The sequence below is a fragment of the Rhipicephalus sanguineus genome, chromosome 10 (genome assembly GCF_013339695.2).
Source record: "Rhipicephalus sanguineus isolate Rsan-2018 chromosome 10, BIME_Rsan_1.4, whole genome shotgun sequence".
NCBI classification, from domain to species: Eukaryota; Metazoa; Arthropoda; class Arachnida; order Ixodida; family Ixodidae; genus Rhipicephalus; species Rhipicephalus sanguineus.
The window spans coordinates 18,487,455-18,504,777 of NC_051185.1; the positions used below are offsets into that span (position 1 = coordinate 18,487,455).

Sequence of the window (17,323 nt, forward strand, 5' to 3'; positions counted from 1 at the left end):
ACAGAATAACTATAGTATCTTTAGCATCTCTTTAAGGTGCTGATTAAATAGTCTAATTTGGTGGTTGTGCCGCAAGTAAGTATCAATATCTCATGAACCAACTTTACCTTCTGGTGCTATCCTTTCTTACAGCTTTCATAAATGGAAATGGTGTGTTGAGAAACGGTAGAAAAGTTTACACTCTGTTTCGCATTTAGCAGGCAATGCTACGCAAGTATTGTGGGGGTGCAGCCTCAATCTTCCCATTTTGCAGTGCAGTTTTCTGCTTTTATTTTATGTGCTTTCAATGAAATAACTGCATCACATACGATAATGGATGTTAGCTCAAGTCACGTATAATCTACACCTTTACACTTCCAGTATGCGACACCTTATGTTTCGGCTGCGAGCCTTAACGATGCACTATGGCCATAAGCAGGTTTAGATTTGCGATGCCTTTCACCTAATTATGCAACATGTGCCCAAGCCTTTCTTTCACACATCGCGGACAACTCTTGGTCTCAAACGTTGTCAGCGAAAGATGTAGTCATGGACAATTGAAATATGAATAAGTTAGGGTACTCTAAAAGATTATTGTGTTCTTGTTTCTCCCATTACTCTTAACGTCAGCATTATTTCGGCTTGCACACTTACTTAGAGGCCTAAATTACCCTTGGCAATGACATAATTAGTGATCCGAGACAGGATCCTCGCGTCATCACTTGTGAAGCTGCTCTACTCTACTTCCTCATACTTCATTAGTCCATGGCTGTACATCTCTCGCCTCTGTGGCATTGCCAACTGTCGAGTGAAGTGTCAGAAGTGTCACACACTAGCGGTGGTGTCACACTATGCTAAACCATTCTTACAGCACAGAGAAAGCACACGTCAGAGATAGGAAACACTCACAGACAAGTGGCAATGACCAAAGCATACAGCTGGGAATGAGCACAAAAGCGCGGAAGCACACTTCACCAAGATGCAGGTTCACACGTGGTGGGATACACACGAGGTGGTGACGCACATGCACGGTAACTTGCCATCGCACCAAGCTAGGTTCGCGGCGTGCCTCGACGGAGTTATCACACCTGCCATAAACCTTGCTGGCGTACTTGTTATGTCCCGGGTGGTGGAAATAAGCGAGAACTACTAAAGCCTGCACACAGCTCAGAGTTTTGATATGTTTGGTGGTGACATTCGTTGCGCTTCGGTTTGACTGTAGTCTACAATGTTGAACGAACTTTGGGACACACTCCACGTGAAAGCAGAATTGACCTGTTGGGATTTGTGCACATGGCAAAGCCGCCAGTCGGGACGTGGCGGGAACGCATTCGCACATCACACGTACGGTACAACAAAAGGCAACAACTGTTGGTGCATAACTATTAATGTGCATGTCACCCGGCTCTTTGAAGGGGCAATGTGTCTCTCAGGCAACGACCACGACGAGGAAGCCACGTCGAACGTTGCGACTGACCCAGTGCACTTGTAGTGCCATTTATTTTTAGCCAGCTGTGCTATGAAGGTTGCGAGTTAATCTTGGCACCGGTACAGACACAGACAAGCATAGAACTTATGAAATGAACAGTGCACAGCATGTGCATACACCACAAATTCCAGAAGCAGCTCCAGAGACTAGCTCTCAATGGTGTGCTGAACACGGAAATTCCTAAAAGATGCGGCAACTTTCAGACGCTGTTGTGTTCCACATGTCATAACAAAAACATACTCTAAAAGATACATCACAGGCTTTGTCTGCCTGTAACATATACACAAAACATATAAACAACACCACCTTGAAGAGCTCCGTTGAATGTATAAAGCTAACCATGAAAGATGACTGGGACACAGCAAAGAGTTAGCATACAACTCAGCCTGTTGGCACTCCCAACTGACTGTCACAGCTAATTTTAGCCAAGATTTAAGAAAAAAAAAATTGTAATGGTACGATACGAGGACATAAGACGTATCTGTTGTACAGCCAGTTCACACGACCCACAGTCTCTTACTTAGCAGAGGAACGCGTTAGCCACTAGGCAACCACTGTGGGTAGTCATGTGACCACTCAACACACGTTCAAGTCATTCAACACCGTAAAGTCACAAAGCAACACTAAAGGCGGACGTCTTCTCTGTGGGGCAGGGAATAGCTGTCTCTGCCACGCCTGCCGCGTGAGCAGCCACGGCTTGTGGGGGGTGAGATGTCGCCACCTACCTGTCGTAGGGTTTTCTGCCTCGGATGAGGGTGCTGCTGCCGCTTCGTCCCCGGTGGAAGCGGGGTCAGGGGAGGAGGCTATCACAGACGTGCTATCGGGTTCTGACGACTCGTCGGGGGACACAACCGCGCCGTTGGCTTGGGGGGGAGAGGAGGAGGGGGGCTGTGGGGAGGGTGAGGTCACAGTTTCTCCTGCAAGCGCCGCCATGCCGGGGCAGAGACAAGCGGGGGACAGTGAGGAGATTTGCCTACAAGAGGTGGGCCCCCCCCAGCATGCTACTGGGGCCACAACGCAAAAAGAAAAGAGTCAAAATAATTAAACACATGGGAGCACTATGGCCAGTGCAGATGAGTGACTAAGTGAGGAGTCGGCTCAATTGCATTTATGCAGCTACAGAATACCGGAAACGTGGGCGTGAGCAACGGCACTGCCATTCTGCGATGCCGAGTTCCATCAAGAGGACACAAAAGTTATAATTGCAATGACAACATTTTACTTTGCCACTGGCACGAAAGCTTAGACATCAACAGCCAATGGTAAACCATTTAAAAGACACACTCGCACCAGTGTGCCCTACGGCATGAACTAAATTAAGAACCGGGGGGACGGTAAAACCTTGGAATACCGTTGCCACCACTTATATGGAACCCCGTTTATACAATCCTCACTTAAACATTTTCTTGTGTATAATATTTCTGGCATCTGGTCCCAGCAAAAGAGTCTACAGACACCGATGTACTAGAATCTCCTTTTCACATATCGTTCCCGCAATGTTCCTGCCTGATACGTTGTGAAGTGTCACTGCGCCGGATATGCTGAGCATATGCGTCAATGAGTTTGGCAATGTAGGCTGCCACAAGACCATCCAAGTGTTCGACAGGAGTCTGGTTCTGGCAGAAGTGCAACAGAAATGCCAGACTTCCATCAAGGACATCTTTCAGTCATAAAATGATGAATAAATTCTTCTGAGCTGCAGCTGTGTGTAATGCATCAGTTTTATTATTCAGAAGCACTTATCCTCCATTTTAACCGAACGTTTCTACGTATTATGTTTTTCCCTGGCTACCGAGATGTTATTTTTCTTTTCTTTTTTCAGTCCCATGAAAAACATAAGAAAAACATAAGAGAGGTCTACTGCATACTTCTTGTTTTCCGGTATTTTGTAAATGCTAATGCTATAGGGCCAATGCAGAACTATAGAATGTATGAAACGCGAAGTAGAAGGGTGCAGAAAAAAGACTAGGATAAGAAAAGAGGAGCATCAATGCCAACACTGCCGCAGAGATAGACTACAGCCCTAGACTAAGCAGAGCTTTGCCGTTACACAGACTTGCTACAGTACCCAAGATAAGCTATCGGCACAGACACACCTTTACGACAATCCACTGTAATTGCTGCGCCTGTGAAGATATGTGCCGTGTAGGGCTCATCTGGTAAGACACATCACTTCATCACATGGAAAGAAGTGTGGGTGTCAGTGTGTCCTAGTAGGAGTGTTGTATTAGACTGGTGATGCCGCACGATTCAGAGAGCAAGCTTGAAGCAAAGTGGTCGATTGTTGTCATGGAAACTGCAGTGACAGAAGAGAAGAGCCAACTTCATCCATGAGATGATGCAAATGCACAAAGGCTATTTGCCTCCCAGTGCCTAGAACATTACCTGGTCACATAGGAGACATTAGCTTTGTCCCAGTACTTCGTTTCCGAGAACCATGCACAACTCCAAAGTGGTTTTCACGAAAGTGACGGAAATGAGAGATGGAAAACTAATGGGACAAACAAAATCGGTGAAATGTCGGTGTACTTGGAAGAAGGAAGAAGGGTAGTAGGAGGAGGCAAATTGTGATAAAACAACTTTTCGAATAGCGTAAGCAGCATTGCCCTTTTGGAGCATCCAACATGGTTCATGTAGAAAGCATAAAAAAAAGGAGCATCTCTAATGCTGAAGTAAAACAGAAGCTAAAGCTTGACAAGTATCTGGAGGAGCATGTCCAGAGAACATGTCAATTGTCATGAGAACATGAGAAAATGTCAATTGCAAAACAAAAGCAGTAAAATGCAGACATGGAAGGCGCCAAGAACAAAAAAGTACTGAAGCACAACAGGTGTCCAAGTGATGTTTAAAGTTCCATGTGCTAAGCAACCCAAATCAGTTACGAGACTGCACAAGGCAGCGAAATGTGGAGGCTACATCAAAAGCATGCCATGACTTTGGTGGATTGTGCAGAGTAGCAAACACAACTGGAAATCGTCAACTGGCAAGAGAGAATGCAGAGTTGTGAAAAAAGGCCGTTGTGAGCTGTTAAGTCACCGCCATTGAGCCATACTTCCATAGTGATGAGACAAATTTGTGCTGAATGTAGAACAATACACATTTAATAAGTGCATGCTCCTGGTAATTCAACCAAACCATCTAGTGTTTGGAACAGATATGCAAACATTCATGACAGTGAGTGAGGTACTACCTCGTGAACTATAATAACATGAACACCAAGGGAGAAGAAAAAGCTAGCCATAGCTCTGTTCTTCTAAACTGATATATGAACAGACAAACTTGTTCACGTATTAAAAGTTATTCAGTCCCACACTTAAATAATAAAAATATGTACTATGCTGCCAGAATGTGAAGTTTTTAATTCATCAGAAACCTATGAACAATCCCGACATTCACCGCATTAAAGGCCAAGGAATAGATGGATTCAGAAATGCACCAGTGATGATGAAGCACTTCTCAAGTACCCGGATTGTCAGTGGCGAGAAATGAGGCGACGATGCGCAAAACCGAGGAGACCGGCGTTGTGCCAAGACAGATCTGGCAGCAGATAGCCGCCGCGAGCCACCATTTTATACCGGGCGGCCAGACTGTAGCATGACAAGTGTTAAGGCGTTCCATGTTCACCATTAGCAAGATGAATGCTCAAACTGAAAAAACACTACATCACCCGGTCGTTGCACCAAATGCATCAACTACGCGAGAAAAATGCAGCAATGAATGAAGGAGAGAACCACAATCTCAACTCCAGGGCAATAGAGAATGCCAGAAGTGTTCTTGTAAGTTGCAGGTTGTCAAGGAAAACCAAGAAACCAAACTACGCTAAGCACGTTGACTATTTAGAAGATGGAAGGGTGTCACGGTCAAGTGTGCAGCGGGGGGGGGGATAAGAAAAAGAAGAGAGCTGCCTCGATCGGCACAAATCTATTTTTAGAAACAGTGAATGGAAAGGAAGGGGCAACGAAAGAACAGAAGTCAAACGTGGGGAGTGACGAACACGAACTACAAAGGTTAGCGCAAAACGAAAAAAGAAAGAAACAGAGGAAGATTGGCCTACCCATGGTCTTCTTGCAAAACTGCCCGCCTCCGTTCTGCATGTCGAAGGCGGGGGAGAGCCGAAATCCTCAAGAGCGTCGCATACTTGGCTCCTCAAACTTGTTCAGTTCGTCCAAGAAACACAAAAACACAAGCATGAACCGGCCGTCGTCGATGAAGCGTGTTAAGTGCGAACAACACAAACTCGCGAAGGCACCGCAACAAATGGGGCAAAGGGCCTCGAATTCAGCCGCGATGGGACAGCGTGGAATGGGCTCAACGGCTCCGGATGCGAGTGAGCTAGGTCGTAAAGACCAAAAAGAAAGCACGGCTGCCCGAGAAGACACCTCCCGAAGGAGAGCCCTCTGGAATCCCGAGTGCGCCGGAAGAAGCCACGTCGCCGACGATTTGAGAGTAGAGTGGAGAAGGCGGGGGAGGCAGAGAGAGAGAGGGGTTGGAAGAGGGCCGTGATGCGGGAGGTATGCATCCCCAAAAATAACCCATTGAGTCAAGGTGAGCGGCAGGAGCCCGCAAATGAGGACGCAGAGGGTGGGAAGGGCACCCAGCGCCACCTAGGAGGAGGAGGAGGCAGCGATCGTTTGTTAGAGGGGCTGGCACGCGTGGAACAGACAGCGGAGGCACGGTGGCAGAAAAAACGAAAAAAAGATGCGGCTCACTGCCACCAGCAGCACGAGAGAGGGAGAGAAAGAAAGAAGGAAAGAAAGAAAGGGTGCACAGGAGTGCCTGTTTCTCGTGCCGCCACGAATGAAGTTTGATGCGAATACCGCTGAAATTAGAAGGGGTATGCCGAAGGGGACATGTTAAAGTGCACTAGGTTACGGTTTGCTGAGCTTTGTAGTACCAGCTTTTGCAGACGCGGAAAAGGATAAGCAAAGTGGCGCCCTATTTGAGGCTGCCAACAACCAATGAGGTGGCGTGGTGAGAGTGTCGAAAGCTGGTTTGTTTTCTGTCACCGCTATTCTTGCAACCCCTGTAGTGCGCACACCTTGGGTGTTTTTGTTTACCCGCTGTGCCGCTCGTCAGAGCCTGCCTGCCCATTATCTGCGCCATGCCTCATTAAGCGCTGCTTTAAAGTAACGACAGAGGGAATAAGTGGAGAGTCCCCATCAAAGTGCAAACATAAGGTGACGAAACCTTTCGCGGCGATTACGTTGCAGTTAACTGGTACTGAATAAACATCTCATCAGGTTTTCTCTAACGAGAGATTGGTTTTGTAGTGATATTCCTCCGCGTGCTCAGGCAAGGAGGTTTGAATTGGCTTTGGAAACATTTCTAATTGAAAAGTCTTGTATGCAACAAAATTGCAGCTTCTCCACCAGATCGTGGCAGCAATTGCTACAATTTGCCTGAACAATTTGGGGCATCTTGGGCCCTAATTACTCTGAAGACAGCAAACCACTTTTAAATAAGAGATTGGATGCAGCTAGCAGGTAATTGAGGCTAAGGGAAGGGAAGCGGGGAGGTATGGGAACAGCCAACTGCCAAGTCAACAATGCACAGGAGAGGCAAGGGCAACAATTCGAAGCCTCGGCAAATCCTGTCCCCTCCCCACAACGACCACCCGTTCCGGTTATATTAAAAGCAGCGCGTGACTGTGTTGCCATCACCGCCGGGTCACAGTCTTTCCGGAGCTGCGCGTGGTTGGTTCAGGAGTGAAGAAAGGGGTAAGAGAGAGAGAAAAAAAGGAAGACTAGAGAAATGAATGGAGAAAGGTGTTGCGACGCTTTGAAAGTGAGGCCAGCAGCAGAAGCGTGCCAAGTGCGGCTCGCACGAGTAAGTGTCTGTCTTGCTTTTTCTTTGCGGAGTGCCTCTAGTGTTACTATGCATCTTCTACTGGCCCATTCCTAGTGAGCTACACTACATTATGCCAATGCAGGTGCTGAAAGCAATGTTGCAGAAATTCCAAAATTACAGTAAGGCGGGAACTATTGAGGCTAGCCAGGCTGGTAAGCCCATGCTTTAAACAGCTGACAACAAGGTAAGAGGGCAAGGTTGATTTAAAACGTATAATACGCGAGAGATCAGTGGCAATGTGGGTAAATTATCACCATGTCCTGGTTCAGTTCACCACCGTTCGAACCTTCACAGTGCTGAAGAATGGGTGCTATGCGTAACCCGACTGCAGTACCCCGTCTTTGAAAATAAAGGCTGCCGTCCCAAGTTTCGACACTACTACTACTAGCACTTTTGAAGTGTTGTACTTCTGTAGTACTACGAAAGTAGCCTTTTGTAGTGTTCATGAATTAGGTAATGAGCATTGTCTTCATACACATTAAAAACATGATGCATGAACAGCACATCTTGCAACAGTGCCTTTCGCATGTGTACCACAAAAAGCAGAGTGCTACATTCTTGCCAACCAAAAACGGTCTTGTGTTTTCAGATCAGTGCAATGAAAACTGAATTGGTTTTGGGACACTTTCTGTAGCGGCTACAAGCAAGGCCAGATAGGTGTAACGTAGGAATGTGACGTGAATAAGGCTAGGCCCTCTCTCCAACCAATTTGTGAACAAAAATCGCAAGAAATCATGCTAGAGTTAAGTGCCTTCAATACGCTCCATCTTCACTTTGACAATATTGAGAGCTTTCGACACATTTCTTGCTAGTGTATCACTGCCACGCTTACGCAGTGAAACGCCGACATATGTGAGCACAGTCATCCCGGTCCTTCTGGGTTATTTCAAGTCACAAGCTATCATTAGAGATACAATGCGCTGTAGCTGAATATAGCATCTACAGTGAGTACCCGTTCAAGATACTCGTACTTTAAAGCAGTGCTACAAAGTACAAACAGATACAGGGATGAAACCACACAGACGAATTACTTTCTAGCAGCTTGTCCCGAAATGTGTCATAAGTAAACATTTTAATGTCTTTGTATGACTAGCGGCAGTGTGACATGATGTTCCAAGAAGAATGAGCATAAAAAGGTGAAGACCAATCGAAATGAGATTGTTGCAAATTGAACAGCAAGGTAAAACATGTGAGATCAAAAAGAGGGTTGCACAGAGGAGCAGAAGAGAGAGAGCAAAGGTAGAGATAAAAGAGTCTAATCTTAGGGCAGAGATACAGGCATACATCATACATCTCAGTAGGGCAATTGATGTACACAGGATGACACGACACACTTGTTGGCGTATTACAATACTGAGGTGCGCAAATACTGCAAAAAAATTGCACTCTCTCCATACAATCTTGCACGCCTCAAGTAAACACTGCTTGCTTCGCTAACGTGCAGCACAGCAAGGAAAAGAAGAAAAATCTGATCTACTACGCAGCCTGACATGATGACAAGTGCCAGGTTCCACAGCAGGTCTTTCGTGATTGAAAAGAATTCATTTGCTACGTGTGACATGACCAGTTCATTGAAAGAGCAGCAAGTGTTAAGTATCAGTGTTAGCAAGCACAGGAAGTGAGGAGAACCCAGTTCATCAGCATCACAGAGTAACGAGATGATGTGCTTGAGTGCAAGGACATGGTATTTTGTTAACAACAAACAGTTTTCGCGATAGAAGACCACTACCGTCAGTAACCCACTTGCACACGGCTTTCACAGTCACAATGAGCAAGACTACAGCAAACCACCACCACCACCAACATCGTGACCACCGTCACCACCATAAGTCACCATAACCAACATCGTCACCGTCAGCACCTCGGTCACCATCACCACCTCCGTCACCACAATTACCACTGTGTCACACACAGTTGTATCTTCAGATGCACAGAGTCAAATGCTATTAGACCAATGTGCTACTTGCGTTTACCACCACCAGATATTAAACGAGACACAATGCTTATACTGGCAGGCGAGAAGAGAAAGGTCACAAAGGCCTCCTCGGTAGTGTTCAGACAATGCATTTTGGCCGAAATAAAACTTGCAACAATCGACAAACATTTCTGAGGTTGGTTAGGTCGACAATTTGCGCATAATCAAGGCCCATCTCAGCAAAAGTGTTAGTTGCCGAATAACCATGCGCGAGGACATGCATCATGTAAAGCCATGCACACATTCAGGACAATGCATGGCTGCCCATTCAATAACCCATGCCCTTTCCAAGAAACCAAATAATTAAGATTATCATATAGTACTAATTAGGATTGGTGACGCCAAAGTGAGTTCTCTTTATTGTTTGCTTCTGCTGACGAAAAGCTGTTGTGAAAGCATTGAATTTTGACCCGAAACCTGTAGTTACTTTATGCAAGTCTTTATGGCTGTCAAACACTGCACAGCTGCCCGATCCATGCTCGTTAATTTTGCTATCCTAAGCCCAATTGTGTAGCGCTGCATTTAAATACGAAACCCGCAAGTCATTTAGCATGCGAGTCTACGTGATCCATTATGCTTTGAAACACAGTGCCACTCATTAAGAGGCTTAATGAATGTGACAACTTGTATGACAACTTGTACACAGAAAAGTTAAAGTTCCACAATATTAAATTTAGCAAAATGCTTACATGCAAGAACTCCTTGACATGAAAGTTTCAAATGAAAGCTGCTAGGCATGTAAGGAATACACCTCCATGAGTCAATGTTTAAGTTGTAATTTTCTCTCTTCAGCCATAATTACTGTTGCTCCTTTTGGGTGTTCGAGTTACGGGAAGCCCTAAGTGTCCAAGTCTTTCCAATTGAAAACACTGTGCATGTCCATACTGTTCCTGATAGGAATGTATCTGGCACAGGTTTTATGAAAAACTACCCATATGAATAATCCCGATTGTCGCCTTGGAACGATGCTGCGCCGTAAGGAGTTGTCAAAGAGCCCCATCCAATTAGCATACCAGTTAAAGCTACCACTAGCTATGTGCTTATGTGACTTGCAGCGTATGCCTAAGACTAAGCAAATTAACAGGATAGCTGCGGCAAGAACCAAGTGTATGTACAGTTGCTGTCAAAGCTTTAGAGACCACCAGGTCCGAAAAAACTGTGAAGTTTTCAGCAATTTGCGACTGTATGCGGCCTAACTGCACAGTACGTGTTGTTAGCGCATTCTAGAACAGGCCAGGAATTTTCTTGTACCTTGTGTGTGTCTCCTAAACTTTTGATGCCAACTGTGCAAAGAGCTGACAACATAGTTATGGGGAGCCAAACGGTAGTGTTCGCTAATGAAACAAGCGTCATAAATTCGGCACTTGCGAAGACATGCTACTGGCAGAGCTGAATGGACGTTCCAAGCTGCGTGTGGCATGCGGGTCTCACCTTTCTGCGTGGGGCTTCCAAGCTCACGGTCAGAGAGCAGGACACCCCGCTGGATGAGCTCTTCTTTTGTGGCTCGCATTGAAATTTTGCGCTCCAAGGCTGTTTGTTGTCGGGTTTGGTAGAAGGAGATGGGAGAAAAGGAACGGGGCGTAAGTTGTAAAAAGAAAAAAAGAAATAGCGTAATGATCTCAAATGCAAGGCACGCCCCAATTTTCGTAATTTACGAATTCATGAATAAAACACTGTAGGTAGTGCTCTACTAACAACAGGTACAAAAAGGAAAAACCTGCCATTAGTAAAGTTTCGCGCACCTTACAATGACATATCATTATGAACTGGCCCGACCAAATTGTCTGTTATGAATCAGACTCCCTGGAATGTTCACTCACCAGCCGTCTTGTGGTAACAGCGGGAATTGAGCCGATTTATTCTACCCCGGAGAAAGAATATTTTATATGCAACTTACACCAACTTTGGTGTCGGTAATTTTCAAAAACTTATAAAGAAGGGCAACTACCTCGAAATGACAATCTGCAAAATACAGTCTTGCAAATTGTGACGTGGCCACAAAAAAGACGTGCGTGCAAGGGTTGAAAGTTGATCACCGAAGAGAAAGACTGAGGCATTGCTAGTTGGCTGCTGGCTTTATACGGAACATGTTTTTATCCGCGCATATTGTACCCCAGTCACAGTGGCAAATTTAGTGTCATTTTTAGTGAGTAGTTATGTGCACAGAGTGTCACTTTGGTGTTGTGCACCTACACAAGAAGAAGCGGACTTTTGATACGCTGGCAGTGAAAATGGGCACAGTAGCACAGCGTGTATATTCGTTATTTTAGGCAATATTTCGTATGTAATAATGTGCGCAGTTATAAACAGCCCATATAATAAACTTCTGGTATAAATGCAGCGGAAGCAGACATTGCAAAGAATGCGGTGTCGCAGAAAACTGCCCTAGAGTGGGTATAGTAAACTTTGTTTTTTTTTTGTAGTATGGTATGTTTTAATGCATAGCAATATTCCCAGTAACGAAAACGATGGTTTAAAAATACTACAAACTCAGCTTTCGGTATAGTAAGTTTACTTGGAAGCCACTGCTACCAAGGGCCACACACTTCGACACAGCGAAGAGAGTTCGGCAAAACCCACTTGCCAACAAGTGCGTTCTGCAGGGAGTGTCACCAAGTGTTCCCGTGTAACCGTGTGCAAATGATACTAGTGATAAAGTGCACACACTCAACGTGCAATTAAGTTTGCATGTGTGACTGGGGTATTAGGACGGGACCCAGAGTGAAACGTACAGAACGAACGTTGATGCAGAGCACAACTTCGGCATCCATCTGTGTTTCATGCTGCGTCCTGTCCCAACGCAAACTTATAAAACCATGTTCAGCAAACCACAAAGACTAGTCTTAACCACTGTAGTCAGTTGCAACCTATGAGAAAATGTAAGCTCAACCCACAGAACCACAGCGTGCCTACCCTTCACACGTGAAAGACAGTCGTGCTAGCTTGTTCCCGCTCAAACTGCAAGCACTTTTTCTTGGCTGACGTAAATACTACGCATATTAGGAGATAAAGGTTTGTCGTTATTACCTGAAACGCTGTGTTTGGCTGAGAAGTGATGTCATAATCCCGGACAAAATTTACCAGGACGTTCAAGTTTCTGACCTAACACCAGCGACACAAACGTGTGTCTGTATGGGAAAGCCAACTATCTGAAACGCCCAAGAAATGCTTGATGTCATGGAAATAAGTAGGCGCTAGTAGATGGAGCATTCATTCAACTTATCTGTGGGAGGAACAGCAATGACTGTGGGTGGAGGTGACATTCATTCTTAGGCTGTAACCGATTATAGTATGTATACAGTATGTAAGCGTACAGTATAGTATGACCATATACAGTGTGTAATAGACTTCCAAACAGCAACAGCAGTGACAAGGAAACGAGAAGGAAGAGACTCACTGCGTGAGGTCTGCTCAAACTTGTCGCTTTTCTTTTTCCGCTTCCACTTCCAGGGCTTGAAGAGGCGGCTCAGGGTGGCCAGCCGGCTGGCATGCTTGCTCACCTCCACCGCGCCGCTCGAGCCGCCCCCGCCGCTGCTGGCACCGTGCGGAAGCCGAGAGTTGGAGCCCAGCGAGCCGGTCCTCATGTTACTGTTCCCGCACTTGGGACCTGCACAAAAGGCAAAGGCGCACCATGTAGTCCAGTGGCTGACAAAAAGACTGTTCCAATCGATGACTCTCTCACGCCACAAGACCCATTACGGCAGAGCCGTGCAAAATATGGGACACTGAAACACACAGGACACAGTGCTGTGCATTTCATTAATGTTCACGAACCAACTATTGCAAGACCCATATTCGCAAAGCTTTTTTAAAATTTAAATTGTCAATTTAAACATCATCATCATAATATAAGAGGTGTTAATGATATGATATATAGAACAAGGACTACAAGTCCATGTTCTATCTATCATATCACAATTATGTATTTCTGAAAAAAGAAGCACATGACGGGATGTTGCCGAGCAGGGCTTGAGAGAAGTTTCTTAATGCAAATGAACTTTGGGGGTGTGGTTTCCCCAAACAAAACAAGTTCCAAGACATGCTGTCATGGAAATTTTAACCCTGAGACATGCTTTAACTTATATACAATTCCAATTACTAAAGCTTTCTTAAATGTCATCATAAAAACGAGGCTGCTGACGCTGCCAGCCAAACCCACAAACTTGCGATCAAAGCATAATGTATAGCCTTTAAGCCATTGCAGCATCTCATAAGAGTTACATTTGTGTTATCAGGTGCTTCTGCGATAGGTCATCGCATTGTTTCCATCGCAATCACAAGCGAAGGAGCACATAATCACCGATATTCATGAACAGGAGGCTCGGATTATTTATGAAAGGCGCAGTGGAGTCTAAATAACGAAATGGATTTTTGTAGAATACTCAAGCAGGCATTTGTAGGATGCTTTAAGTGATCAGGAGTGCAATACAGCCCAATATAAAGGGAACTTAAACATTGCCGCTGTGTTCGGCCCTACAAACTGACTGCACTCGACACTAATAGCAATGCTGAGCCAATTTTTTTTTAAAAAGAAACAGCTCCTACTATAACCAGTCTCGTTTTGACAAGCTTGTGTAGGTAGCTAGCTTGCCTGGCTGGCTGCCAGCCCTGTTGCGATGACACGATGGCGCGTTTTTGCAACATCAGCCAGCAACTTGTTTTTCCATCCGAAATTCTGTCACCTGATCACATGCCGTTTCGTCATACACTCAATGATGAGGCAACGAAAGCCAAAAGACAGCTTCAGTTCATCAGTAACCATGCAAAACAGAAATGTGCAGCTGGAATTTGATTACGAGCAGCCCAAGTGAAAAACAGTAATATATTTCCATACTACGATGCAACAGCAGGTCAATGTCACGGGACTTGGTTGTTTCAAAAGGCTTCTGTGTAGAAAGCTTGTAAATAACGGCAACTGTCGAACATGTCATTACATCTCATTAATGAGATATGACATATATATATTATATTAGACTGGTTGGTTTGTGGGGTTCAACATCTCAAAGCAACTCAGGCCATGAGAGATGCCATAGTGGAGGGCTACGGGTAATTTCGAACACCTGGGGTTCTGCAACGTGCACTGGAATCGCACAGTAAATGGGCTTCAAGCATTTCACCTCTGGCAAAATGCGAATGTCATGGTCAGGATCGAATCCGCGTCTATCGGGTCAGCATCCAAACGCCGTAACCAATGGGCCACCTTGGTGGCTGATGTATTAAACATAATATCATATATGTAATATCATATTTCTAGTTTACGTCTTATATTAGATATAGTATGTCATTACATGTCTGACATGATGTCATATGAATCAAAAACTGATTGACTAATTGAACTGACATCCCCTCAAGAAGTGTTATATGTAAAGCCGCATTCCATTTCCGGCAATGTGCCTTCACTTGACAAACTTGACAAATGTATTACGACACGAGAAACCACCTGAACACAAGCTCACGCTAACCACAAACTGAACCAGTAGGGCAAGGCATTGAGCTGACATATGCAGCACTGCTTGCACTAACTATGAACACTGATCACAACACTTGGAATCGACTTTTACATTATTAGCACTACTACTTGCACACTGTCGTCGGCCTAATTGTTAATGACCGCAACGTGAATGCCAACACAACTGACCTCCAATAATTCCTCCACCACTTTTATGGTGTGAATGACACCATAGCCAAACGAGCAAGTCACTAGATAGAACCACTTTGAAGTTTATCCCACATGTAATTGAAACTGTGACAGCAAGACTGCTTCTAAAGGTAAAGAAACCCAACAAGCAGTCTAGCCCTTGCATGGGTGACCTCCAATGACTCCTCTATTGTTTGCAAGACTGAAAGAAAATGCGAGCTACAAACACAGCATTTCCGTGTTGCTCCCTTACATCACTCATGCTGTGACATCAAAGCTACATCTAGAGCTAGACAGGCAAAGGGTTCAGCGCTTGCTATGCAAGGGTCATTAAACCCGGCATGTGTGGGCGCTCCCTGCTGTTCTTTAGGAATTTTCTTGGAACAGTGGCATGCACTCGGTAAAACGAAACAGGCGCGAGGCAGATGGCTGCCGAATGCGCGGGGCTAGGAAAACAAACGGAGGCGGATGGAAAGGGGGAGGTTGGGGCTGTAAATACCACCGCCGTTCCATTCACGGTCTACAGCAATGACCTCATGCTAAAACACCTCCTGGCAGGCGTTCCCCTGTTTGTTGTGACAGAAAACAGCTGCCTTGCGATTGCTTTAACCAGCCACCCCACACGCCTCTTGCCACCCCCACCCACCCCCTTTCACTCTAGACTTCTCCCATTTCGCGCAGCACTTCGACTTGTGCTTGGCTCCAATAAAACTGTGCAGTGCATATGCCACGGATGTCTGTGTGTGGCTGCTGCTGCCAGCCAATCATCTGGCAGAAATGTGCAAGCTAACTTGAGAGTAAACATGACATTCATTCTGGATGCTGCCCGCTGCAGTTGTCGTGGCACTCGAACAGTTGGGGATTTTTAGGACTATACCATTTGCTCAGGGAAGGGGGGGGGGGGTTCTGTAAGCACCACCGCAGTTCATTCACTGTCTACAGCAATGACCACACACTAAACCATCGCCTTCTGGTAGGCTTTCTGCTGTTTTTGCGAAACAAAACTGCTGCCTGCGACTGCTTTAACCAGCCTTTCTCGCCTTGTTTCACTTGAGACTACTATTTCATGCAATGCTTTGACTTGTGCTTGGTTCCGATAAAACTGCAAGTGCATATCCCAAACGCTCCAACTGGCTGCTACTGTCAGCCAATCATTTGGCAAAATGCGCAAGTTAACTCGAGAGTAAACATGCCGCTCATTCTGGATGATGCCCGTCGAAGATGGCGCGACACTCTGAATGGAATAAGAATTCCTGCCATCTTATCACTTGCCATATCGAAGTCCCGAGAAAGCTTGGACGATAACGAAATAAAACAAAGCGGATGAATCGCTGCCTCACAATAGTTCTGAAATGCAGCTCCATAGAGGGAATGAGGACACAGATGATTAGATAAAAAGACAGCTTTTTATGGCGTTATTGTGCAGGTCTCGACGCTTGCTCCGAGGTCATGTTTTAGTCTTGGCAGCACAATGTCGGCAGAAAGATGCATGCAGAGAAAATACAAAGGACAGGAGTGTTATATTTTGAGTCTTCATTTCTGTATGTTTTCTTCGACTTTGAGAGAGATTGTTGGGCTAGCTGGTCCAATGTATTAACCATGCAAAAACAAGTGTCAATCATGCAGAGGAAGGCACAAGCCCTTGTCAGTTACTCGTGTGTGCATAGACTATTCACTTACGTTTCCCAGCAATTTAAGTTTTGTAGCAGCAACATGAATGCAAGATGTAGCAACCAGCTGACACACTTTACTGCCTTGACTACATTAGGCTGTCGCATCCTGCATCAAGAGCTCACAGAATGAAGTTGAAATGGAAGAAGCAATGATACCAATGTTCCTATGCTCATCATGACATGCATGATAATCGAAACATCTACACAAAACTCGTGCCACACAGTGCTAGACCGCAAGCGGCTGCTTTTACCACCTACGCATTGTCGGATAAGACTGACTCCTACCGAGACCACGCAGAGGCGAGCTGCGTGACTGACAGTAGTCAGCCCATCATAAGCCGTTAATAAGTGATTAGGAAGGGGGGGAGGGGGTTGAAGGTGAGCAAATACTATTCTGCAACCCTTGTTGGGAACACGGCTCAGCGCTGATAAGACCAGCTACTGGTTCACTGGCCGCTGAGCTGCGGGTTTTCACAACAGTGCACGGTTCTAAAGGAGGCAGGGGGCGTACCACGTGACCAAACGCCAAATTCTGAGGAGGAGGAGGCGCACACGGGGGGGCGAACGACTCCTCCCCCGCGCGTCAGAATTCAATGACGTCACGACACGCGTAACGCGCTTTCAACCAATCGTCGTCAGCCTTATCGCGATGTCAGCGTAGTGGTGGCGAGGGGGTGGAGAAGAGAGAGAGAGGTAGAGGAGGCGCTATCGCAACGCGTGGA

General features: G+C 45.7%; 1 protein-coding gene across 5 annotated transcripts in view; it reads right to left on the bottom strand.

The window, feature by feature from the left end:
• LOC119407172 (phosphatase and actin regulator 4) overlaps positions 1 to 17,323 on the bottom strand; it is a 138,042-nt gene that overhangs the window by 21,860 nt on the left and 98,859 nt on the right. For 3 of the 5 annotated variants that reach the window (XM_037674044.2, XM_037674045.2, XM_037674046.2), the window contains exons 2-4: positions 12,688 to 12,897; positions 10,722 to 10,820; positions 2,194 to 2,385 (exon numbers count right to left, since the gene is read on the bottom strand). In XM_037674044.2, the coding sequence (XP_037529972.1) occupies positions 2,194 to 2,385; positions 10,722 to 10,820; positions 12,688 to 12,897 (501 nt within the window). The remainder of the gene's footprint in view (positions 1 to 2,193; positions 2,386 to 10,721; positions 10,821 to 12,687; positions 12,898 to 17,323) is intronic. The other 2 variants (XM_049419825.1, XM_037674047.2) reach the window with 1 other exon arrangement.